Here is a 25166-nt window from a genome sequence, read left to right on the forward strand (position 1 = left end):
CCCCCCGTCCTTTTTCTTCTCATCACTCAGGCCCTAACTTCTCTAGTTTACAAGGTACCAGTGGGAAACTCTCTATGTGTGTGAATATATGCTCTCAGCATCCCTAGTGGCCTTGGGAAATCTCCCTTCATCCTGCCTCCACAATTCTGTCTGCAGGATGTTTAGGGTGGGAACAGGCCATGTCCAAGAAGGGGTGTGACAAGAGGCGGGGTCACATTTCCAAGGGGCAGGATGCCTGGCACACAGTAGGACCTCAATAAAAGTTGTTGCTGTGTGCCCTCTCTCCACCCCTTCTACTCCGTCTCCTCCTGGAAAGCACCCCCTTGCCTCTCAGGACACAGCTGGAACCTATGTCCATGTCCCGTTTTGCCTCCAGAGCCACAGCAGGCAAGAGCAGCATCCGGCCCTCTGTGACCCGCCGGCGTGTGCCCACCCTCTCTGACAATCATCACCGCGGATTGATTGACAGCGGGTGGCTGAGCTCTGAAAACGATCCCAAACATTTCCACCTCTTCCTGTACATACTTTCCTGAGCCCCACTGAGAATTAGCACCTCCATCCTCTCTCCCTGAGTTTTTGCTGGGCCTGTGGCTGCTTTGGGGAAACGCCACGCGCCAGGACAGGCATATTCTGCTTCTTCCCTCTTAGGACATGGCTCTTGGGGCTGGAGCACTCCTTGGAGTCCCCCCAAGGGCTGCAGCTCCAGCCGATGTCGCAGGGAGCAGAAGAACCACAGTGCTGAGCCCAGGCAACCAACACAGTCATGAGAGAGATTACAATCGTTATTTTCAGCCAGGTAGGGGAGGGAATTCTGGCAAGTGTAGCTCCCAGCTTAACCAAATTGACTCAGCACCATCCAGCACTTTAGCAAACTGCTTTCCTCTGAGCCTTGGTTCCTTGTTAGTAAAATAGGGAAAATAATCCTTACCAAACTCAGATTGTTGAGAGATTCAATGAGAAATGCATGCATAGTTTATCATATTCTAAATTCTTAAGGCACGTTAGTCATGCTGCTTGTTAGAGAAGAAGTCCGTTCATGCTTGTTGGATGAATGAACTGAAACTCTTTGGAGGGGCAGAAAGGGGGCAGGAAATAAGGCATGCCCCGGGATTTCAGGGCCAAGCTGGAACAATGTGGGCCTCTTGTGGGAAGCTTGAAGCCAGAATAAATCTAGAAAATGTCGGCTGGACATCATCTGGGCCATCTGGCATTAAGAATCAGAGACTAGGATTGGGAATTCAGTCCCACTTCACATGAATCCATCAGTTCACTCTCCAAGTCCAGATGAAGTCTGCCCAGGAGGCCAGGATGTCAGAGAGTTAGACACCCTGAGTTCTGGTTCCAGCTCTGCCACTATTTACTCTATAAACTTAAGTGAGCCCTTTATCTGCCGTGGGTCTCTGTCTTCCCATCTGTGCATGAGGCAGCCGGACCAGATGATCAGAGGGCCTTCCTATGCTTTCCTTCCACAGGGACCACTTGAAGGAGGTGACACGCAGTTTGGGAAACTGTAGGCCACTCTAGAAGGGCCATTATTGCACCTCAAATTGAGACCACTGTGCATGTGCAATTCAAACTAACCTTCACAATGCATCCATTCCACATCTTAAGTGCAGGAGTAAATCTGAAATGCAAGATGGTAGATCCAGAGCCCATGTTAGCTCCCAAGGGCTGGGGAAGGGGGAAGTGATGTATTCCCATCAGCTACTGTGTAGCATGTGTTTGACATCCATCATTTTATCACCCTTATGATGGCCTTGAATTGGGTATTATCATCCGTAATTTCCAGCTGGGGAAACTGAGGCTCAGGAAGGTTTAGCAGTGTGGTAACACTGAGTTTGAACCCAGATTGGCCTGTGCCCAGAGCCTGTGCTCCCTCCACAGCACCAGGGTGCCCTCAGGAAAGCCCAAAGTTCCACCCCTAGACTGGAATGATCTTGAGTCTCTGCTGAAGATGGATAACTCCAGTGTGAGCTTTACCGACCAGCCAGGGAAGAGAGCTGTTGGTCACTGGAGGTCACTGCGGTGAATGTCAAGGGTGCAGATAAGGGTAGAGACCAGAGCCAGGCTTAGCTCATCATACCGTGCTAGCTAATTAGTGAACACCAGCATTAGGGCTCCAAGGGAAGCAGAGGGCTCTTCACTTTCTATCTTTAGTGGCTTGAGGGAGGAAACGGGGAAGGAAGCCAGCATTGGAGCTGGCTCTGTGGTTCCCCATGCCTCCCTGAAAGCTTTGCCCTATCATCGGAAGTTTTGCAAATGCGGACAATTCTTTCCCCTTTAATTCTCCAAGACTTCCTAGAATTTTAGAGATACTCGCCATATTGTGTGTCCCCACAGTGGTTGGGGGTGGGTGGAGACCCACTGTGGGTATGAGGTCAGGGTCTGGGGTCTGAGAATCCATGCCTTTACCTGGGTCTGCAGAGAGCTGATATTTGACACAGAGCAGAATGTTGGGTGGAAGGCTGGGAGGTGGGTGAAGTCACCAGGGCACAGAGCAGTCTCGGGGAGCGGGTGTGGCAGAGGACGGGCGAGTGTGCCATGCGGGTGCTCCCTTTCCCTGGGCAGACAGATGCCTTCGTCCAGGGGTCTGCCCTGAATTGATAAGCTGATCTCTCTGATTCTGCTTTTTTTTTTTTTATGATAACATCACGATTTATTGAGCATCTCCTCGTGCTGGCCGTTCACTCTCTGCTTTACAGGATCATTGCTGTCACACCAGACGGTTTAGTGTCTTTCACCCAACCATGTTCTCATGGGGCCCTTCTGAGTCGGAAGAGGAAGTTTTGTTCACGGCCTTCAATTTCTCCTACACTGAGAGGGGAAAGGATGGAGCGAGCTGGGGGACAAACATTGGCCTTTTGTGTTTACCCACCAGGTGTGTTTGTGTATGTGACATTCATCACAGTGGCAGTGGGTATTTTTTACATTCCACATTTGATGTCTTCCCTCTCGGACCCTAATTATGCCTTTATAGCTCCAGAATTACATGCTTTTATGTTCCAGTTCCACTCTAAACCCCAAAGCACATCCTTCACACAGCACTAGAGGGATTGCATCATTCACTGCGGAAATCAGATCACGTGACAACTTTCCACTACACATACCGTCTACAATGTGCATCTTACGCTGTGGCCCTTAAGACCTTGCTTCCCCTCCCCTACTACCACTGCACCTCAGTTTCTTTGCTGCAGGACTGCTGCCCCTGATCGCCCCTGTGCACACCCCAGCCCAGGGTAGGCCCAATCCACGCCGCTTGACTGAGCAAGTGGGCAAGCAGGCCTGAGCTGCTAATTGGATCATGTCTCCCCCTTGATCTTGTCTTTTTCCCCTACCTTTATTCAGATATTATGAACATAGAACATATGTAAGTTTAAGGTGTGCAGCAGGAGATTAAATACACGTGTCCCCTGCAAAATGATGACCACAATAATGCTAGTTAACACGTCTGTCCCTTCACATAACTACGACTGGGTGTGTGGTGGTAACTTTTAAAATCTACTCTCTTAACTTTCAAATATGTGATACAGTTGTTAATCACAGTCCCCATGCTGTGCGTTAGACTCCCAGATCTTATTTATCTTACAAGTGGGAGTTTGTACCAACATCTCTCTATTTCCACCCAGCCCCTGGCAACCACCATTCTAGTCTCTCTTTCTATGAGTTCAGCTGTGTTAGATTCCACATGTAAGTGAGAACATACAGTATTTGTCTTTCTCTGTCTGACTTATTGCACTTAGAATGATGCCCTCTGTTGATCCACGTTGTTGCAAATGGCAGGATTTCCTTCTTTTTCATGGCTGAGTAATGTTCTATTCTATTTGTACATCACATTTTCTTTATCCATTCATCCATTGATGGACACTCAGGTTGTTTCTATGTCTTGACTATCATTAAGTAATGCTGTGGTGAACACAGGAGTGCAGATATTTCTCTAAGATGGTGTTTTCATTCCCTTTCAGATAAATACCCCAGAATGGAATTGCTGGATCATATGGTAGTTGTATTTTTAATTTTTTGAGGAACCTCCCTACTGTTTTCCATAGTGGCTGCACCAGCTTACATTCCCACCAACAGTGCACAAGGGTTCCCTTTTCTGCACGTCCTCACCCATGCTTATCTCTTATCATCTTGATGATAGCCATTCTAACAGGTGTGAGGTGCTATCTTACTGTGGCTTTGATTTGCGTTTCCCCTGATGATCAGTGACATTGAGCATCTTCTCTTGTGCCTGTTGGCCATTTGTATGTCATCTTTGGAAAAATGTCTATTTAAGTCCTTTGCCCACTTTTTAATCAGTTTTTTTTTTTTTTTTGCTATTGAGTTATATGAGTTCCTTATATTTTTTAGATATTAACTCCTTATCAGGTAGATGGTTTCCAACTATTTTCTCCCACTCTGTAGGCTGCCTTTTTATTTTGCTGATTGTTTCTTTTGTTGTGCAGAAGCCCCTCAATCTTTTCCAATTCCCTCCTTCTGAGCAAAGGCACTTGACTTTGGAGTAACCCAATTTTCCACTTTTCTCCGATTGGCTTTGACCAAATTCCCACTTGCTCCTCCCAGCATCTAGAAGAAGCTCTTAAAGTTGCTGGTTCAGCCCAACTGAACCAGTGATTAGTGGAGCCCTAGAAGGGACAGTGACCTGGCCAAGGTTGGGGAGGGAAAGAGTAGGGCCTAGCACTAGCTGCCTGCTGGGCTGCAGGGCCTGGGCTGCAAAATCAGGAAGAAAACACCAAAACTCAGAGCAGCCATGCAGGGCCCCCAGATGGAGTCAGTGGCCCCATCCTTCTTCTGGACTCCTGCCAGGCTGAGACCCAAGGTGGGATGCAGTCCAGCCTTTGCATGCCCTGGTCACTCCGTAACTGTCTCTTGACCAAACCTGAATGCCGGCTGCCTGCAGGGGCCTCTGAGAGCATCTTGAGTCAGCCCCAGGATGGCCTGACTGTTCTCGGAGTACGAGGGAAGCAGGGAGGAAGCTGAGGAGAACAGTGGAAAGGGCAGGTCATCTCAGGTCGCTGCGAGCTGGGAGGGAAGGATGTTGCCAGAGAGAATGTTTCACGGTCAATGGAAGAGAGGGTGTTGGAGTGCAGGGGGGAGGAAAGGAGGCCCAGTCATGGGACAGACACTTACAGCCCACCAGGAGGGGCTGAAAGCAGTGGCCTTGGGGCCAAACATGCCAAGTTTTCCAGTCTCAGTTCTGCCGCTGCCAACTAGTAACTCTAAGACTTTGGCCAAGTCAGTTAACCCTGTTAAACCTCAGTTTCCTCATCTGTAAAGTGGGGAGAGCAACAGGACCTGTCCTCAGTCGACTCCTATTTGGTGGCCCCCAATGCAGCACGCCCTGCCCTGGTGAAGTCCCTTCCATACTGACCCTGTGGGTGGCACTTACGGGCTTAGGCCAAAGGGACATTAGCAAGGCTGAAGCAAGCGGAGGTCTGGCGAGCACTGCACGCACGTTGGAGCGTCTCTTCTTAGCGGCCCCCCACCACCCTGTGCTGAGACGCCTGGCAGCCGTGCGGAGGGGCCATGTGGCTGAGGCCGTCGTGGACCTTCCAGTGGTTCCAGGGCCCCGCTCAACGCCGCATGAGGAGAAGGGCCTTGGCCGCCCACAGAAGCACACGAGAGATTGCATGGTCGTTATTGTCTGTCTCTAAGACTTGGGGGGTTTTTAACACGGCAGTGGAAAACCCACACACGGTCCTGTGGAGTCAGAGGGTTTGAAAGGATCATTCACGGGAGACGCACAGCTCCGTACATGTAGTGGTGACGTGTGCTGGGGCCATCTGTAGTCTGCAAGCCCTGGAATGTGACCCCCTAGCACTCTCCACACACAGATACTAATAAGTACCAGGCAGTTTGCAAAGCACTTTCTCCTGCTTTATCTGTGGTAGGACAACATGAAGCCCTAAAGCCTTAAAGGATTCAGGGCCGTGCCGCAGATAATTCCGCTCCTACACGGCTGAGCTGGACTCAAGCTCCCATGTCCATATGACAAGCATCGTGCCACGTAACACCAAACACTTGCCCACACAGCAACAGCTGGTCTTCGGAAGAAGTGCAACAGCATGGAGACTTCGCGGTCCTGTAGAAAAAGCTGACTTGGGATCCCTTCCTTACTGTGTGATCATAAGCTGAATATGTGAAGCAAGTCTTAGGCTCCAAAGAGGAGGTACTGCCCGGGGCCGGCTTTCTTCCAGCACTGAATGCCGTGAAATTCAAATCAAAGCATGTGTGGAAAGGGGGATGAGTTTTCAGGAGTTTTCTGCAAAATTCTCGGACAGGGTCTGCCCCTTCCCATCCTCACAGCAGGCATGCGTCCCTCACCGGATAATTAGGGGCATGCCCCGCCCTCTGATCACATCATGTCCGCGAACTTCCTTTTCCCTGTGGTGACTGGGGAAGGGGTGCCGTTGGCCCCCTCACTGACCAGCCTGGGTTCTGACCCAGGGCCTATGCGAGAGGAGGGGTGGCAGAAGCTGCCCTTCGTCCTGCCCGGCAACACCCCCCATTTGGACATTAGCAGGCCCCGCTTACAGTTCCTACCCTTTGACCTTCTTTTCATCCAGCCAAGAAAGATGACGCCCGGGCCCGGCCTCTCCCGTCCTTGATATTTGCCTTCCCAGTCTCAGTAGGAAGATTGTGGGGACATTTCCCAAAAAGCGAATGGGGAGCACGTGGCTTCATTGAATGACGGTCTCTGCAGCAGAAAAACTGACAACATCTCAGGCTGCAGGATGTCTGAGTAAAGCCAGGAAGGGAATGAGCAAGCCATGTGGTTTTCTGGGGAACAGCCTCTCGGCAGAAGGAGCCGCGGGGCAAAGAGCCCGACAAGTGCGCTTCATCCAGCCCCCCAGGTCTTCCGTCTCACACAGCCAGAGTGCAGTCACCAAACCCGTTCACGGACATTGAGACAATAGTGTTAACTAATTTGTAGGGCGTATTCAATGCCAGTCCGGGATCCCCCCACATCTCCTTAATCTCATTCCCCAGTCGGTAACTGGCCCTCAGTCTTTGTCTCTCATGACCTTGATCCTAACATACTGGCTAGTTAACTTGCAAAGTGGCTCTCAGTTTGGGATTGTCCTAATGATTAGATTAAGGTTATGCCTTTTTGCCAAAAAGGCTGCTGTGACTTCCCAGGGGTGCTTCGTGTCTGTGTGCCTCAGGCCTAGTGATGGTCTAGTTGGCTTGGTTAAGGTGAAGTTTGCCAGACTTTTCCACTATAAAGTTACTGCATGTGCCCTTTGTATTTAATCTCTATCTCATGGAGAGATCCTGGGAGGCTCTGTGAATACCCTCTTTCTTATCGCGTACTTTTAGGCACTACATTTAGGGGCCATCAGTGATTCTCACCTGCAACAGTTACTGCCATGATGTCTGCCAAAGGGCGATTTGCTCTTTCCACCATTTCTTCTACATTTATTAATTGAGATGCTACTGTAAAGAAGAGTGATCCCCTCTCCCTTATTTCTGCATTCAATTATTTACACCAGTATGAGCCCATGGCTATTTATTTTGTCCTGTGGGTGTGGTCCATTTCTGTCAGTGTTTGGTTGTTTCAGCTTTGATGTTCGGTGCTCTGTTAGGTTGGCCCCAGTGTCCTTTCACCTGCCATATGGGAGCTACTTGCAGACGCTGACCCCAGGCTCCTCGGGTGGAAATCCTGGTGTGATTATTTTGGACTGGGGCCTGGTTTTTGGGCATTCCTGCAGTCCTCCAGGTGGTTCTGTGGTGTAGCCTGGGTTGAGATCCATCCAGGTAGCTCAAAGCCATCAACTGACAAATGAGGAAGCTAATGCTCAGAGAGGGGAAGGGACTTGCTTGGAGTTACAGCCATAGTCATGGGGCTGGGACCACAGCCCTGTCTCCTGATTTCCAGGCTTGGGTTTCCCTGGTCCCCATCTGTCATAGTCCTGCTGCCAAATGGTATGCCAGAGAATATGGGGGTTCCAGACAGTGGATCTTACATCTGGGAACCCCTGGCAGTCCTTTCAGAGGGTCCTTCCAGTCAAAACTCTGTCACTCCCTATATCCCCTGCCCTCTAAGCGAGTGCTGTCTGAAGACCACATTAAAGATGCTATCTGCCTTTTTAATTCTCTTTCTCTCACAAGTGAATGCAATTTTCCAGAGGCTACGTGATGGGAGATTTTCAACAGATTGACCACAGATGCAGCATGTGAATTTAGCTATATTCTTAATGCCAGACCTTAAAGCAACTGGCAAAATAAAACAATGCCGTGCTTCTCACTAGTTTTTTTTTTCTTAGAAATTATAGTAATTTGTCATAAGAAATACATTATATATGTTAATACGCAATAGGTTTATTATTTTAAAGGCTTGACAAATGAACATTTTAAATATTTGTCACAGTGAATATTGCTAAATAGAACTCCTACAAAGTACTTCGGTCTTTGCAATAGTAAAATGTTAAAGAGTGCAAAGAAGTCTCAGAACCAAAAATTTTTTTCTAGAATATCCTAGAAATGGTTTTCTGCTCTTCTAGAATATTCTGACCAAATGGGCTATAACAACTTAAAAAAAAAGAAAGACCTACCCTCTACCACCTTCAAATTCTCTGAGCACTGTTGGGGTCTTGGAAAGTTTCCCCCACTCTGTGCCTCACCACAGTATCGGGGAGGCAGGCTCCTAACCTCTGACTTCCACAGAAATAAACATGGAAGAACTTCCTATGGTACACACAGGCAAGAAGCAGTGTGCCTCACACATCATGGAAACAGTGGAGATTTCAATTTCATGAGTTTAACATAAACATGTGTGTGTGTGTGTGTGTGGCCTCATCTTCTTTGATTAAAAAAAGTCACATAACTATATACATTGTTCTCCATCTTTCTTTTTTCACTTAATATTTTGGAGAAAAGTCCCAGATCAGTGTATGTAGGTGTTCGTCATGCCTCTCTGGCTGCACAGAACTCAGTCACGTAATTAGACCATAGAGTATTCAGTCATCCCCCACCATGGACATTGAGGTTAATGCCAGTGTTTTATTCTGACCAACAGAGCTACAATGAAGAGTTTTGTGCATGTCTCTTACAATTTTTTGGCCAGTATATTTTTGGGGATAGATCTCTCAAAGTGGGGTTGCTGCTTAAGGGTAAATGCATAATAATCATGTTCACGATTGGCAAATTCTCCTCCATAGCTGTAGTTGGGGGAAGGTGAGATTAGATGGGCAAGACTTCTTAAGGGTGCATATTTTGAGCCAAGTTTCTACTTTTAAGTATTCAGATGCTTATATATTTTGGTAAATCATATCATCAATCAAAAGTGATTTGATTCTTGTCAAAAAAACTAATTATTTCCCAGAGGTAGATGGGTTTGCATTTCAAATATTTGTTTTTGTTATATTAAATTTGTAAATTTCTGCCCCCAGCTTGAGTTTAGTACAAGATCCTTTCTGAATGACTTCCATGGAATGATCGTTTAGAATTTATTGTGCAAAAGAAATTGGTAAGATGCTGGGGTGAACACTGTTTGGGATAAGAAAAATATGAGACATTCTTATCTTGACTTTCCAGAAACTTATAAGTCAGCTGAGGTGATAAGACCAAAAAATAACTATAACATAAGATAATACGTAGTACAGTCGAGCGAGAGTTGCAGAGAAATATCACCACAACAGGAGAACATTTCAAGCTAGATTGATCAGGAAAAGGTTCAGAGAAAAAGTGGGATTTGCCTGGATTTGGGTTGTGAAGGAGGCACCTTTCTGAGTGAAGGTGGGAAAGGGCAGGGGGCACGTGAAGTCTGGGCAACCAGTTGCGTTGGTGTGAAAACGTCCACACCTGGGGATAGTCCTGCGCGTGAGGTTAGGCTGGGTTGGAAGGAACCGGGATCGGTGGTATGGGCTGCCCGACACCAGCAGGAAGCCACTGAGCATGCTGAGAAGGGGGGTTCTGTGATTAAACTGGGGTTGTGGGGAGATCACCTGGGTCCAGTGGACAGAGATTGGCGTCAGCCTCCTGGTGCAGGGAGAGGTGGTAGGCAGTGCCCAGACTTGCGAGATCTGATGCCACAGGAAGGAAGGGCTGCCCCTGCGGAGGAAGGTACAGGTTGGGGTGACGACCTGACTGTTAAGGGCGGGCCAGGGAGGGATGAGTGACTCGGCCTGCAGTGCTGGGAGTAAAGGAGCTGCATCATCCTTTTCATGTCATCCATATGGAGAGACATCAGAGCTGCGGGATTTAGACTTCAACAGATTTCCCATGGGAAGAAAAATGCTGTCCATACTGTCTCACTTAAATCTGGGTGATCTGGGTGGAGGAGGTCATGACTCAAGAATTCAGATGGACCAGTCATTGATGAGATTGTCCGTGCATGACTCTGAAGAACACTTGGGCTCCCAAATATCCTGATGTAGATGGAGGGGGCTGCCGAGCCCCTTTGTGTCCCTCACTGGTAAGGGTCAGGGACCCTCTCTGGAAACCATGCTGATTTGCTCCAGACTCCACATAGCCGAGGTGGACATCTGGCCAATCAGCATCATTTTATCCTATTTTCAATAGCAGTCTTCTTAAAGGTCATTCCTCCCCCACACGTGGTCCCTGTGGTCAGGGGGGTGGCGAGTAACCCAGGCATGTAACCCACTTAGTATTTCTGGGCAAGTAAGTGTTCAGGAATGAGCTCAGCAACCCAGTTTAGGATTTGCGTCCAGCCATGGAGGAAGCAGCCTCTCTGGCTCTTTCTTACTGGATTTGAACCTGAGAGGATGCAGGGCTGAGGTGACTGCAGGCAGGTCAACACAGTCAGGAGAGCACAGGTGTCCTTTAGGAATTTACCTTAAGAACAAGTTTTGGCCTGAGGCGTGCATCTGTATGAGTGTAGGTGAGATTCTGTGCACATCCCAGGGCTCACTAGCTGGCATTTGAAGTACTCTCATCAGAAGCCCACCCTTCACAGGGAGTTGGTGAAGCCCTTTGTATAATTTATCAGTGAAGTGAGTGATGTGGAAGCAAGTGGGTAGCTACAACAACTATGTGCTTCTCTCTCCCCTTTGCTTGAACAGAATATAGAAATCCTGCCAGCCCGATGGCCCCTTCCTTGAAAGCTGCCCCTCTGGTCCTGTGTGCCCCTTTCCCAGTGAGTGACACTGGGGGCTCCCCTAAGAGTGAGTCTTCCAAGCAAATGCTCGTTGGAGAGCCTGAAGGCAGAGTGGGCCAATGCGGAGCTTAGGTTCTGCGGGGGAGGAAAATCATTTTCCTTCTGCCCTTCTGAGTTCTTGGCTGAGATCCCTGTAATATCAGACAGATGAACAAGAGGACAATCAGAAACGTATTAACATGTACACCTCATGTACACATGGAGATACCCAGGGTAAAATGAGTAAGTCCCTGCGGTGGCTTAGAACTCAGGCTTGAATACCATCCCACTGGAAAAAGGGGAGGGGAGAGCAGACCTCTCGGGGGAGAGTGAATGAGTTTTATGAAAGATGAAGGGGCCCTTGGAATAGATGGGGGTATGACATTTTGTGACTGTGTATCTGGTGTGCGGTCAACTTTTAGTCTTCTCTCCTGTGACAAGAGTTGATCCTCTCTGCCTGACGAAACTCCTAGGGAGGGGGTTTAGGGCAATTCAGTTCTTTCTGGAGGATCTGTCTTTAGGCAGAAAAGGGGGAGTTCAGAGACAGCCCCTCCCTGCATTCCCTGTTTCTCAAGTGCCTACAGCTCAAAATAGTGTATCAGTGTGGCATACTGGGGGTGACATGTCCTAAGCTCTCAGTCATATTTTGGGGTGGCATATTTTGCTACCCTTCAGGTCCATGATTTTTGTGTCTGTTTGCAAAGTACATTTTCATGCATTTGTCAGACCTTAGTCTTATAGTTCTAGCTCTGACAGTGGGGGTGGGGTGCACGGAGTCCCATTTACCTCTTACAGCTGGTGATGCTGGTGTTTCCCAGAAGACCCCCCACCTTGTGGAACAAGCACATTGTCCTGAGGCTGAACTGAGAGATGGAGAAAAATCAAGTTCTGAAGACAGTCAGTGAGCCCTGAATTCAGCTGCGGCCCCTGGACTTTTTCAGTGATGAAAACAGCACACTCCCTTTTTGTTGTGGCATTTTTTTTTAAAAACATCTGTGACAGAATCCTAACTGGTCAGCTCTTCCTCAGTACGACACGTCATAAGGATATAACAGTGTGGGCAAAGTGGCGCCCAGCCACTCCTGGGAAAACAGAAGCAACACACGTGTAAACTATTTAATTCTCTCCACTTTATTCTGGGATCGGTACTACAGAGACGCGACTCACAAACATACCAGTGGACACCGAAAACTAAGGCCGTTCCGTGAGTTATTTTTAAAACTTAGTGTTTTGTACATAATGATCTTTTAAAAAATGAATTACCCAAACCAAGACTCTCTTCTGAAATAAGAATTTAAGGTCGGCACAAGACAACTTTAGGGCCGTATCTAATCTGAAGCTCGCCAGCTGACAAGACCGTTTTAGTTTCCTACAGCATGAGGAACAGCTCTGAGGCAACCGCCGCGGCAGCAGCAGGCTCCCTTCCCCATGTCATCACAACGTAGGGTTTACCACAGTGACCAGTGCTTTATGAGCTGTTTGTCTCCTAGTGAATAGCAAAAAGAGACTTTTACCTAAGAGACGCATTGCACAATTCTTGGAACGAGAAAAAGAAAAGAACCCGTAACTAAGGCACTGAAAGCACATCATTTATATAAAGAAATGTAAACAACTTGATACCAAGAGTCTCCCTCCACCAGTCTCTGTTATAAAAGTGCACGAGGGCATCGTGGTCGGGCCAGAGCTTGAAGTCCGGGTGAGACGGGGCCACCTCCCTCCTGGGGAATTCGGTCTCGGCCACCACGGCTGACGTCTGCTGTGGGCTGCGGGGTAACCAACCCGCAGGGACACGAGTGGGAGCCGGGATCTCACCCTCACCTGTGCTCTAGCAGCACCGCAAACAAGGAAGGGTTTTATCAGGAGTTTTCAACTAAGGGTCCTAACTTTCATTTTTTCAGTCTCTTACCATGTGCTTCTGCTGAATTTTACAAGTACCTGGGCTTGTTCCATCACAGATGCAGCTGGAAAGACTTGTGACCTAATCAGCACCCTTCCCTGGAGGTTGCTATTTCAAGTATAATGGTTCATGTCCCATGTAAACCACACTGGTTTTATTTAAAATGTGTCCGAACCGTAAGATGTAACAATCGGACAGACAGCCCTGCAAACATGTCGAAGTCCACTGAGTTTGCTTTCAATGCACTGAAAGGGCGTTAAGTAGGAGGTGAGTGTTGATGCAGCCAGACAAGCAGTGTTTGCGAGTCCAGCGTGACTCGGGAGTCAAGTGGGAAGGTGGGGAGCAGACCACTCCCGGGGCCAATCGCAATACTGAAGCTGCGTTAACCTCTGCTTGACACTTTCTTATCAATTTCTAGATTCCAAGTCATGAACTGTATATGTCTTTAATTTTTTTGACTAAGCGAAGGAAAAGTTGTGTAGGAGACACAAATAATTACAATTTTAAAAGAAGCCTTACTGCAAACAAACCCAAATCCCACCCGCCAGCAAGTTTTTTCTTTTTGAAGTTAATATTTCTGATTCTTAGAGCAAATACAGTGTCTATATTTGCCAGTTTCAGTGCTTACGAATTCTGGGTAGGTAAAAGGAGTTTGCATTTAATCTTAAACATGTTTTTCACGATCAAAAGAAAACATGTTTTAAAAAGGAAAAAAAAAAAAAAAGAGTTCCCCTTTTACAGGTTTCAGAGGGTTAAAGAGGACACACCATTAAAGGCAATTAGACCTTGAAGGAGGAGCCACAAGAAGTTGGGAGGAAGGGCGGCTACACTACACTACGAACACCTGCGGGGCAGAAAACACAGCGCTTCCCTCTCACCCAGGACAAACACAATCCTGACTGTTAACTAGTTCTTGTTTCCAAATATAACCAAAAGAAGTCTGAGAGAAGCCTAAACTGTAAACTTCTTTTATTAAGGGGAAAAAAAGGTTAAAAAGAAACCACCTTAAAAACAGCTAGGTTTGGAGCAGATGTGCGTAATTACTAATTAGTAGATCCTGGCAGGATTAAAAACAGCCGTGAGGGAGGAGTTAAATACAGGGTGGTGGGTTTCAGGAGAGGCACTAGTTAGTATTCTTCCTGGAACAGGGGTATGTCCACGGAACAGGGGTATGTCCACAGAGCAGGGCCGCCCGACTCCCTGAGAACCTGCTCTGGTGTCCTGCCCCCGGCGTGCCTGCCTCTCCCAGCAATGCCCGCGCCAGCTGTTGGCTGGAAGTCGCCTTCCATCAAAGACGAGATGTAGTCAAGGAGAAGGCACTCACGCCAAAAGAGGACACAAAGCAATAAATGGCTTTTGAGGCTGGTGCAAGGCCGAAGTAAGGTGTTTTTTTTTTTTTGCTTAACAGCTAAAAACTTTTAACTGCCCCCTATTTTCTGCTGCTCTGACCGGCACCCCCAGTACGACAAAAAAGCCTCCAGTGGGGTGAAGAAGTGACCACACGTTTCTTTCACCTGAAAAGGAGACTAGTGCTATTGGTTTGTTGGATTTTCCATTGACTCCAAATGACAAGAATATTTAGGCGCACAATTGGTCAAAAGTGGGCTTAACTTTTACTCCCGAAGGAGGAAACCTGGGACTAAAAGAGAGAGAGACAGAGAGAGGGCAAGCAAGCCCTCACTGTCACTATAAAAGGATTCATTTTTGTGTGACCATTTTGGTTCTCAGAAAGATGTGTCAAGGCTACAGGGGTTGAATAATTTAGGCTAAACCGTGACTGTCCTGTCGGCAAGCAATCTTGTTGTTTTAAAGGCAGATGTTAAGACACCCATGTGCATGTAGAAGATATAGTAACCTTCCTTTTTTGTGGCAGGTTTTAAAGAAATATTTCAACCAAGACACAACTTCAAAAGAGTTTGTGACGGCAACAACGTTTTTCTACACTTTCGTTTAAAAAGGTAAGTGACTTGATTTATACCCTTTTTAATGCAAAAAGGCTACACCTGCTGACAAGCTATAAAGAAACCAGCACTCAGCAGGTGAGGTTACGCGGAAGTGAAGAACTAAACGGTAGGAATTTCTAGCTTTAAAAATTCAGACTAAGGTTTCTAAGTGGTTGCTCCCTGAGACACGTCCAGGTCTTATTTTCAACGTGAGAAAAGGGCACTGGTGGTCTTCAGACGTCTGGTCATTGCAAGGCTAATGCCAAGATTTTATGAATGATGAAGGGCTTCCTACCAAGATGTCCGCTCAGGTTAAGAAGAAGGGGTTTCGTTTTCTGACCTGATGGAGGGATGCGAGGGGTTGATCGGCAAAGAAGGTTGTGCGGGGCCCATGGCGAGGGAGGGAGCCAGGGGGAGGGGCCCTCGCCTCCGCAGTCGGTGCCAGTGCTGGATCTGGGCCGGCACATAAGAGCCCCAGCTCTGCCTCCTGAATGTGGGATTTGTGTGGAAGAAGGAGTTGGGTCTTTAAGAAAATCTCGGATGTATCTCGTCTGCTAACAGCCTGGTGATTGTTTAATAACATTCTGGCCCGAGTTATTTCACGGTGATCCCTTCCTGCTACAGTGTTGAAATTACATTCAGAGATTAAAAAGAAAAATTGTGTGTGTAGCAATATTTTTCCACAAAACTAAGTGCAAAATATCTTTAACAAACAATGATGGTAGTAAGAAATATTTGACATAGTCATGCAAAAATGCATCTCAGTTTACAAAGGCTTACTAGAACATTTTGAAAATATCCCCAGGTTTTTACACTCTGAGCTTGACAATCTTACGCATTTTTCTTTGCATTTGAATGTGACTGTTTGTGTAAAAAACGGTAACATGCAAGTTCCATGATTTCCAGTCCACCAAATAGTCTCTCCTGCAGCACGAAGATGACAATGATGATTATAAAATACCACTGGACAAGACTGTACGAGTAGATGAGCAGGCACATTGCAGGGCTGAACAGGGTCCAGTACACTAGAGACAGCAGTTTGACCACGAGGACCCTGAGCTCAGACTTGCAAGGCGGGATTACAGTCTGTCCAGTAAAGTAAAAATTCCTCTCCCCCTGGTAGAAGGAGCGCAGCCTCTCTTCCTTCTCCTCCCACCGCCTGTGGCACCAGAGCTCCAGGTCCTCCTTGGATGTGGGGAGGGTGTCTATGGGGTAGCGGTGGACGTGGAAGTGGATCTCCTTGGGGAAGTCCCCGTGGAGGAGGTGGCTCTCTGTCTGAGGAATGTTGTGGGGGTAGGCCACCGTGATGTCATGGACAGCATCGAGGTTCTTACCTAGGTTTTGGAAAAGATAAAAATACAGACTGAGTAATGATCATCTGCGCAGCAATGTTGATTCACACTGCAAGGCAGGAAAAAATCAGGACACAGTGAACCAAGATGAACAACAAGGGCTATAAATACTCGTGTTCCTGGGCGCCTGGGTCAATATTTACCAGTCATTTTTAGTTTTTTATCTGCTTGCTAATTACCACAAAGACCTTTGGAAAGGAATTATCTTCATTCATAGAGTAATCTGCCATTCTAGAACTAAATGAATAAGCACATTAAGTCAGATTTGAGACAGGAATTCGAGCACAGACGAGCTCTTTTACACTAACAGGACTCACTGCTTTGAGACCTCCAATTAATAAATATACCCTTCTTGCCAAATAAAAACTTTCTCACCTTTAACCCAATATTACCATGAACGCTACTGGAAAGAAAAACTTAGAATTAGACCTGATAAAGTGGTCAGACACATATAAGAACTTCCATGTGATTATTTTTAGAAACATCATTTTGAAGCCTGAGGAAGACGCTGACCCGTTATACTATCATCCTTACAGATCTCATGGTTAATTACTTTGGGGTTAAGTGTTTTCAGCAAAGTCCTATTCCGGATGCTGGAGATAGAGAAGTGAATAAAACATGGCCCCTAACCTCTCTCAGGAGTTCACAGGAGAATCAGGCAGACAGGCACCTAACCTGCACATGGAGGAAGGGAGGTGAAGGAAGGGGGAGGGAGCCGGCGGCGGGGGGAGCAGAGGGAGAGCGAAGCCACCAGGAGAGCACGGAGGGCTGAGGGCGCAAGTAGGCTGGAGGCCTTGGGTAAAGGGTAAAGGCCCTCATGGTCAAACTCCAGAACCTGAACTCTGTGGGCGGTACAGAAGCACCTTAAATGGCGGAGAACCACTTAAGGATTTTAAGCAAAAGGGACCAGAGTATGTTTCATTTTAGCAAGAACTACCGTGGGGGCAGTAACAAGAATAGTTTGGAGAGGACCTGGGGCAAGAGAGGCCAGAAGAGTAACTTGACGGTTATTACAAGGCAAGAAAGGAAATAAAGAGGAGGTAGGGACTAAAGGAAGTCGTGACATGTCCAAAAAGATGACAAGGAAGAAATGACGTGGTAGAGCGGTCAACTGGAGAGGGTGGAATGAGCCCAGGTTCGTTTCTGGCTCATGGCTCTTGAATGGATGGCAGGGTCTTTGAGGTTAGAAAAGTACGTGGAGGTGTGATCTTCAAGGAATCATAAGGATCACCTATCAAACTGTTACGAGGCCCAGAGAGGTTGAGTTTTTTGCCCAAGGGCACACAGCGTATTGGTGCATAGTCTCTGAATGCTTTCTTCTGCATCACTTTATCTTTGGCGAAAGACTTTGATGTGAACTTTGACGCATTACAGAACTGAATGATGTAGGCAAAATGGATCTGTGGGGACGGATATCGGAACAGCTGTTGCCTGTGGGGGTGGGAACTGGTTGGAAGGCTACCTTTCCCATGAGGAAATTTTCTGGGTGGCAGGAACGTTCTCTATCTTTGTGAGGGTGTGGATTACGTCTAATTGTACACTTAAGACCTGTGCATCTCCAAATTTCACCTCGATATTAATAACACGTATGAAGCAACGTCCCCACCTTACCTCACCTTGTTTACTCTTCCTGTTAGGTTGTACTCATTTTTAAAAAAGACAGTTTAAGTCTTCTGTTTTTATTGTCGGTCTTCTGTATTCTGTGATTTCCTTTAGGGTAAAGACCACGTTTCAATTTGGTTTCAAAATTGTCTTATAAAGTACTCAGCCCTTAAAAAGAGCTATGTTATAAAAAATGAGAATACTCGTATCAGCAAGGTTTACATTTAAAACTGGAGGGACAGTCCTTTAGGGATGCTGTAAACTCTGGACATGAGAGTGGAGGGGCCATGACAGGCTGGCTCACAAGCACTTGTATCTGAAGGCCCAGAAGAGAGATGAGGCTGGATCTGTGCGGCTGCAGAGGAGAGAACTGGGTCCAGTGGTTATAAGCCACAGGGAAAAAGCCTTTAATAGCTGTCAAGAGGTAACCTAGTCACCCTTTGAGAAAAGGCTGGTTGACCACTGCCTGGTATGCTGTGGTGGGAATGTGCACACTGGAAGGCGGGCTGTCTGAGCAAGTATCAGACACTGGAACACTCAGCATGACACACCCATCAACTAAGACGGTAATATAACATGTCTTACTTGTTAACTCACTTGCATTAAAACTCAGCAACCTTTTGTCAGTTTAGCATTCATCATGACTAGCCTGCTCCATTAGAGATCAAACTTTTCCTTGACGAGCTAGTTTGGCATTTTAGTGCACCCTCCACTGCAGACCTCAGAACCTGTTCACGAATGCTCACAGACTGCAGCCATAATCCTTGTTCAGTTGTTCACCTCACACCCTCCCGTTCGCCACTTTCTCTCTTAACGAAGGAAATGAGATGTCTTCAACTCTTGTCACTCGTGCCATTTAATCGCTGACTCAGAACCAAGTTCACATTTCATTTGCTTTTAAACCTCCTCTGCAGTCAACATTTCTGCTTCCACCTTCTGCCTACACCCATCTCCTCAGTCAGAGTTACTGGCCTCATCGGCCTCACGGGACCAGTTGGAGACAGGCTCCTTCCCCACGCAACGCCACCATCTTTCTTCCTGTCTGTCCAATCCCTCTGTTCCTCTTTCTGCAGCTTATCTTGAAGAGCTGCTCAGCTAGCCCAGCCTTCCTCCTGCAGGAGGTTCTTAATGCTCATCCAGCAAACACAGCAGTGGATTGTTACAAATCAGCAGCAAAATCTTACCATACTAGTAAGAAACTAAACTGCCCCTTTCTGCATTCTTCTTGACAAGGAAGGGGTGGTGTGTGCACGCACGTGTGTGTCTGTTTAATATGTAAATAGCAAGTTTTGAGACAGAGATGTTCCTAAGTGAAAAATTCTAGATTGACTCCATCCAGTGCAGAGCATGAGGGCTGTGGAAACAGACTGCCTGGGTTCAAATTCTAGCTCTGTTTCTTACTAAGTGAATGACTCCCTTAACCTCTCTGTGGCTTACTAGTTCCTGCATCCATAAACTATCCCACAGGGTTGCTATGAGGATTAAATGAGATAATATGTGTAAATTCACAAAACAAGATCTGATACATAGTAAGTGCTCAATAAATGTTAGCTGCGGCTGTTCTTACTGTCAAATCATATCAGCATGTTAGGTTCTCACCTATCTAAGTTGAGCTTCTGTTAGTCCATAGATGCCAGCATGGTTAGTAGGGGAAATACTGCACTGAAATATCCTCTCTGTCCCACTGCCCAGGGCACTACTCACCTGGGCCCTGAAGACCCCAATTCCAGACCTTGTGTTTTCCACTCAAGACAAACATTCAAACTATAATTTCACAAAATGGACAAGAACACTCCTCTGCCTTAAATATTTCACCTCTTTCCCTGAAATGTTTTATCTTAACTCTCTTCAAAGACCAGCTTAGATCCTAAGGGTTCTAAGAAGAGTTTTCTGTAAGCGTCCAGGCTGCGTGGCCCGGCCTCCGGTGAGTGCTGCAGGCATGTGTGCCGGTGTGCTCATCCGACACTCACCTGCCGTCCTGGACCATGTAACCCAAAGCATCCTGGGAACCATGTCCTTGCCTCTTCACCTTAGTACCTAGCAACACCCTGCACTTAAGGAGGTTCCAGAAATGCTTATTTGACCAATATTTATGATGTACTATCTTCTCATCTAAAAACACAGGAGGGAAGTATAATGCCTTCTACATGGGGTTGTTATTACAATTCAGTGAACTAATGTACGTAAAGCTCTTTGCATAGTACTAGCAAACAAAAAGTTCTTAAGGTTAGCATCTACTACGATTTCTACATTCAGTTAATGAGACTAACTTGCTCCACTGGGTTTTTTTCAACTTGGTTCCATGAATTCTTGGTTCTGAAAGGATTACAACAATTGTGGGCAGGGGTGTTGGTCATCACTGTCCAAAAGGCAATATTCCAAAAGTTTCTATTAAATTGCTTGTTTGGAATTTAGAAATTTGGAATGATAAAACGCAACATACTTAAAATACTACCTATTTTATACTTATAAACAAGAGCAACGTTGTAATGTTAGAAAATAAAGACAGTAAAGTGAAAAAGGGAGAACTAGAGAGGAGAAGAAACACAGCTTACACCTTGTCACTCATTTCCCGGAGCTGGGTCCTTAACATCAGAGGCTCAGAAAGGCAAGAGGGGAAAATGGACAAAGACTTTTACACCTGGCAGTGTCTTGATAGTTTTTAAGCTTTATAGTTAGCGAATGTCTCTAGACAACACAAAGCCACATACAACTCTTTACTGCTAATAAAAGAGCTTACTTTTCACAGCATCCCACTGAGACCTCCTGGCCCTGAGGCCTCTAGCCCAGGGGAGCCCTTCCTGCCAGCCAAGCTGGCTTCCTCCCAGGAGGTACCAGGTCAGGGGTCGCCAGGCTTGCACGGCTTAGTTCATAAGTAAGTGAAAATAATGGAATGAATATTCAAAAGTTGAGATGTCCCTTCATTTCATTTACCAACTTACAATAGGGCTAAAGTAATAATATAACAGATTAAGAAAAGATAAATTCCTGCAATTACAAAGTTTTACTGTCTTAAAATTTTGTGGTATGAAAATAACAGACTTTAAAATATGCAGATTAAGATGGCTGTCATCAGTAAAAGCCATTTTTAAAAGATTGCATTTCTGTGCAGATAGTTTAAATTACAAATCTAGATGCTAACTAACCACTTGTCATCTGCCTACAAAGGGCTTGGAGAAAATGAAGTCTGTTCTGCTTCGGATACTTCACTATTATTCTATAAAGCTCCCCTTCTGTTAGAACAGCCACACTCACTTAGGCCCAGAGATATTTGTTCCCTGGAAGAACAGGGAAAGCACTTGCTTAATATTTCAGATCTTAATTTTTAGTCTCAGCCTGAGGCTGAGGGAATTATTAACACTTTAGTTATGTTTAACCAACAGAAGTTTAAAAGACGTGACAGATGTAACGTGCAGAAGGGAGCGTCGCCCAGCGATCAGGCTGAGCGCGTGATTGTTAAGAGAGCCCTACTCCCTGTGAAAACCTCTCCCAGAATGGGGGATAGCCAAGACTTCACACACGGATGTTTAAGGTGAAACCAAGTGAAGAAATCCTGGTTTGCCCCGATCCAATTACATAGTTCAGTGGCAGAATACTAGAAATGAAGCTTTTTCATTTCTTCTTAACCCAAAGTGATCTGTTAAAGGAGTTGATAATGACTGAAATATCTTTTCTTTCCCCATTCCATAATCAATTGTGTGCAGAATATGCAAAAATATAATTTATTTTGGATTCATTTTAACATTGATTTTTAAAAATTACATTTAAGTTTATTTTCTATTAGCCAGATCTAAATCCATAAATCTAACTATATACATTAGGGGTTTTTAGATAAAGCAGCGTGTCACCTGAGATGTGTCTGTGTTAAAGGAAAATGCTGAGGTCGTTGGTTTTGTGCACTATTCTTCAGATTGAAAAAAGGAAAAATACCCCAAGAGAGTAAAAGTTGGATTTAGTAACTAAACATTCACTGTGCCGCTTTGACGCTGACATTTAATAGTACATGGCTAATAATAAGCCTGACAAATTGGCACTGTCAGGACACTTTGAAAGAACAGCTTTGAGTGGACAGATTTGGATATATTTAGACTAAAAATAACAAGACACCTTTCAGCTTCAAAGTAACAGGACATGCATGAACCACAAAATCAACTGGTATTAAGGCTCAAACAGTGCGGTTTTTTCTGTTAGAGGTAATATTACTGTTTCCTACTAGGTACATTATTTTTCCTTCTGTATAAGTTGGATACTTATGGAACAGAAAGTAGAGTCAGCCTGCTTCCGGCCCTGCCTCTTATCAGCTCTTTGACTTTGCGTGTTCACTATAAGCTTCATCTGTAAACGTAGATTAAACAGTCCCTACCCTGTAGGGTTTTGTGAAGATCGCTTGGGAGAAGGAAATGCTTAAGAAGTGCATGGTCTGAGGGGTGTGCCTGGACTCTTGTTGGTGTTACTCTTCCAGGTGGGACGATCACCTGCAGCACCTGGAGGGAGGTTAGGTTTAGGCTGCTACCCAGTGTTTCCTTCCTTCTCTGATTTCCTCTTCCTTTGGGACAGGTACCAAGTCGTTGCAGTGACACTGAGGTCTATGGTCTAACACGCTGTCCACCCTCTCCCTGGTACAGAAGCAAAGCCTAAGTTCAGGGGATTGACCTTGGCTTAGGGGTAGGTCCCAGTTTATCTCCTAATACATATGCCCCTCCATCCCTACTAACTCATGCCTTAGACATTTTAAGCTAAGCACAGGTATTAAATCCTCAGCTGGCTTTCAGAATTAGAAGGTGATGATTTGTGCCTTCTGCCCCAACTTTTTTTTTTTTTTTTTTAAATAAGTCAAAGTTAGTGCCTACTCTTTTTCAAAGAAAGAACCATCCTGGGCTTAAAGATCAACATTCAGCTGAAAGGTCAAACTAAAAATGGTATCCTTGTGAACAATCTTGCTTATCCAGCTCAAATTTGGCTCTTAGATAATTTCAGGGACAAATATTTTCACATTCCTACCCTAATTCTGTTGAACTTTTTGTGTTTTGTGTAAATGCACGAATACTTTCAGTTACAAGTATCTCTCTTATGAGCATTGGTTCTCTGGATCTTCAAAACAAGTTTCATTTTCTAGACAGAATAAAAACATGTCGACGTTTTCCATAATTTGACAATATTGGAATAATAGATCAACAAAGGCAAGACCTGAATAACAGTATGTATCTGCTGAGGCCAGATACACACACACGCACACACACACACACACACACACTTGTAAAACATATAGCCTTGAGAAAAGAGATCTATAAACTTTCAAAAATAGGACCGTACTGTACCCACTGTTTTATAACTTGTTTTTTCATGCATTTCCCATTCATGTCATTAAAGATTTTCTAAAATACAATTTTATGGATGCACATTTGATTTTGTACATATTGTTATACATGTAATATAAATACACACACATTTAAAAAATTCTTTTTTCAGATAGTTGTTTCCATATAACATTTAAATTGATACCTTTGTAACTAATAATAAGGATTTTCTAGGATAAATTCCAGTAAGTTGAACTGCTGGATCAAAGAATATGAACTCCTTAATAGGCCTTTGCTACGTACGGGAAACTGATCCTCCCCAGAAAGGTCAATTAAAAAAAAAAAAGCAAGAAGTTATGCTGGTGCTTTCTTTTACCCACTTTTACTAATGCTTGGGACTGTAATTTTTAGAAAGTTGCCGAAGTGTGTCATTTTTGTTTTAATTAGTATGTCTTTGACCAGATAAAACAAGTTCATTGGATATACACAATGGGAATATCCCTGCGTATTTTGAAAATTCAGTTATTTGTCATCTTATGAATTTGTAGGTCTTTATATAGTAAAGATATTTACCCTCTATCACATATGTTGTAAATCTTTTACATTAACTTTGTCATTTGGCCACTGGTGCTTCCCTGACCACTAGTGAGTTTATTTTGTTGGATTTGCTGCTGTGAATGCAGCTTCACGTTCTTTATCCAGTTCCTATGAGTTGTCTCTTTCTAGTCAGTTTGCAAAGCTCTTTCTTTATTATAGATTATTAGTCCTCTGTCTATATTCTTTGCTGCAAATATTTTTACAAATCCATTATCACTTACCTTTATTTATGAGCATCTTTCCAATACATGTGTACATGGCGTATCTGTGTGTCTATGTCTATACAAGTTCATTGTTCATTTCTTTTTCTGTTAAAACTTTGGATTCCTATTTTTGTCTTCCCTGCCCCTAGACTGGTATATTTTATTTTTCAACAAAGTGAAAGACTCTTTAAAATTTAATCTTATAATCTAGCTTTTTTTTCCCTATTCAAAGAAAGTAACTTTCAATGTGAAAAACAAGAACAATAACAAAATATAATTTATGTTACTGTTGGATTAAACAAATTTGTTTAGATGTTCTAAAACCCCTGGACATGAATCAATACGGGACTAAAAGATGAGAAGTGTGGGCATCTGCATACTCTGATTCGCTAGTCTTTGAATTAAGGTCGGAGACAACACATTGTGACTGTCCCCCTGATCAGAGGTTAGGACTGAAGGTGACTAAAGATGCTCTTGAGTATTACCAAGTAGCCTACTAAGTGCCAGGCATTCTTAATTCAACAAGTTCTCTATTAAGCATGCACTTGCTATGTCAGACATAGCTGGGGTACTCTGGTGAACACAAGGAAGATCCCCCAGGTGGAGCTTATCAGGACACAATCACTTTTAGATATTTAACCACCTGTGTGACAGTATCCCTCTTCTGCAGTTGTAGAAACTGAGGCAAAGAGAAGTTGTCACTTGCTGAAGATCACAGTTAGCAATCAGTTGTCTCTGACTCCAGAGCCTTTCCACTATGCTGCTCTAAGAACTGCAGATTTAGAACAGGGACTATAGTCTGGCTGACCTGGTTTGTATCCAGGCACAGTGACTTATTAGCCATGTGACCTTGAGCAAGTTATTTAACCTCCGTGGGCCTCAGGCTCCCCATCTGCAGCCTGGGAATGACGCTCTCCTTGGAAGGCTAGAAGAAACAAAAGGTGTCCGTCTGTCAGCCAGTCTGTAAGGCAGTCTACTGTGCTTATTAGTAAGGATATCAGTTCTATGCAAATGACAGATCTTGGTGTTTTTCAGGTTTCTTTTAATCTTGCACTATTTTATTCTCATCTTTTAAGTATATCATGCCTATATTCTGCTTAAGAGATTTGCTATAGTCTTATACAAAGTATAAATTATTGGATATTATGTAAATTTGTTATCCACTCCTGAATTCAGC

General features: G+C 45.1%; 1 protein-coding gene across 3 annotated transcripts in view; it reads right to left on the bottom strand.

Annotated features, from left to right (window-relative positions):
* Positions 1-12213: 12213 nt before the first annotated feature.
* The window catches only part of LCLAT1 (lysocardiolipin acyltransferase 1), a 162849-nt gene continuing 149896 nt past the window's right edge, over positions 12214-25166 (bottom strand). For 2 of the 3 annotated variants that reach the window (XM_010987760.3, XM_064494633.1), the window contains exon 6: positions 12214-16272. In XM_010987760.3, the coding sequence (XP_010986062.1) occupies positions 15770-16272 (503 nt within the window). In that variant the 3' untranslated portion in view covers positions 12214-15769. The remainder of the gene's footprint in view (positions 16273-25166) is intronic. The other variant, XM_064494635.1, reaches the window with a different exon arrangement.

Source organism: Camelus dromedarius, chromosome 15 (genome assembly GCF_036321535.1).
Source record: "Camelus dromedarius isolate mCamDro1 chromosome 15, mCamDro1.pat, whole genome shotgun sequence".
NCBI lineage: Eukaryota > Metazoa > Chordata > Mammalia > Artiodactyla > Camelidae > Camelus > Camelus dromedarius.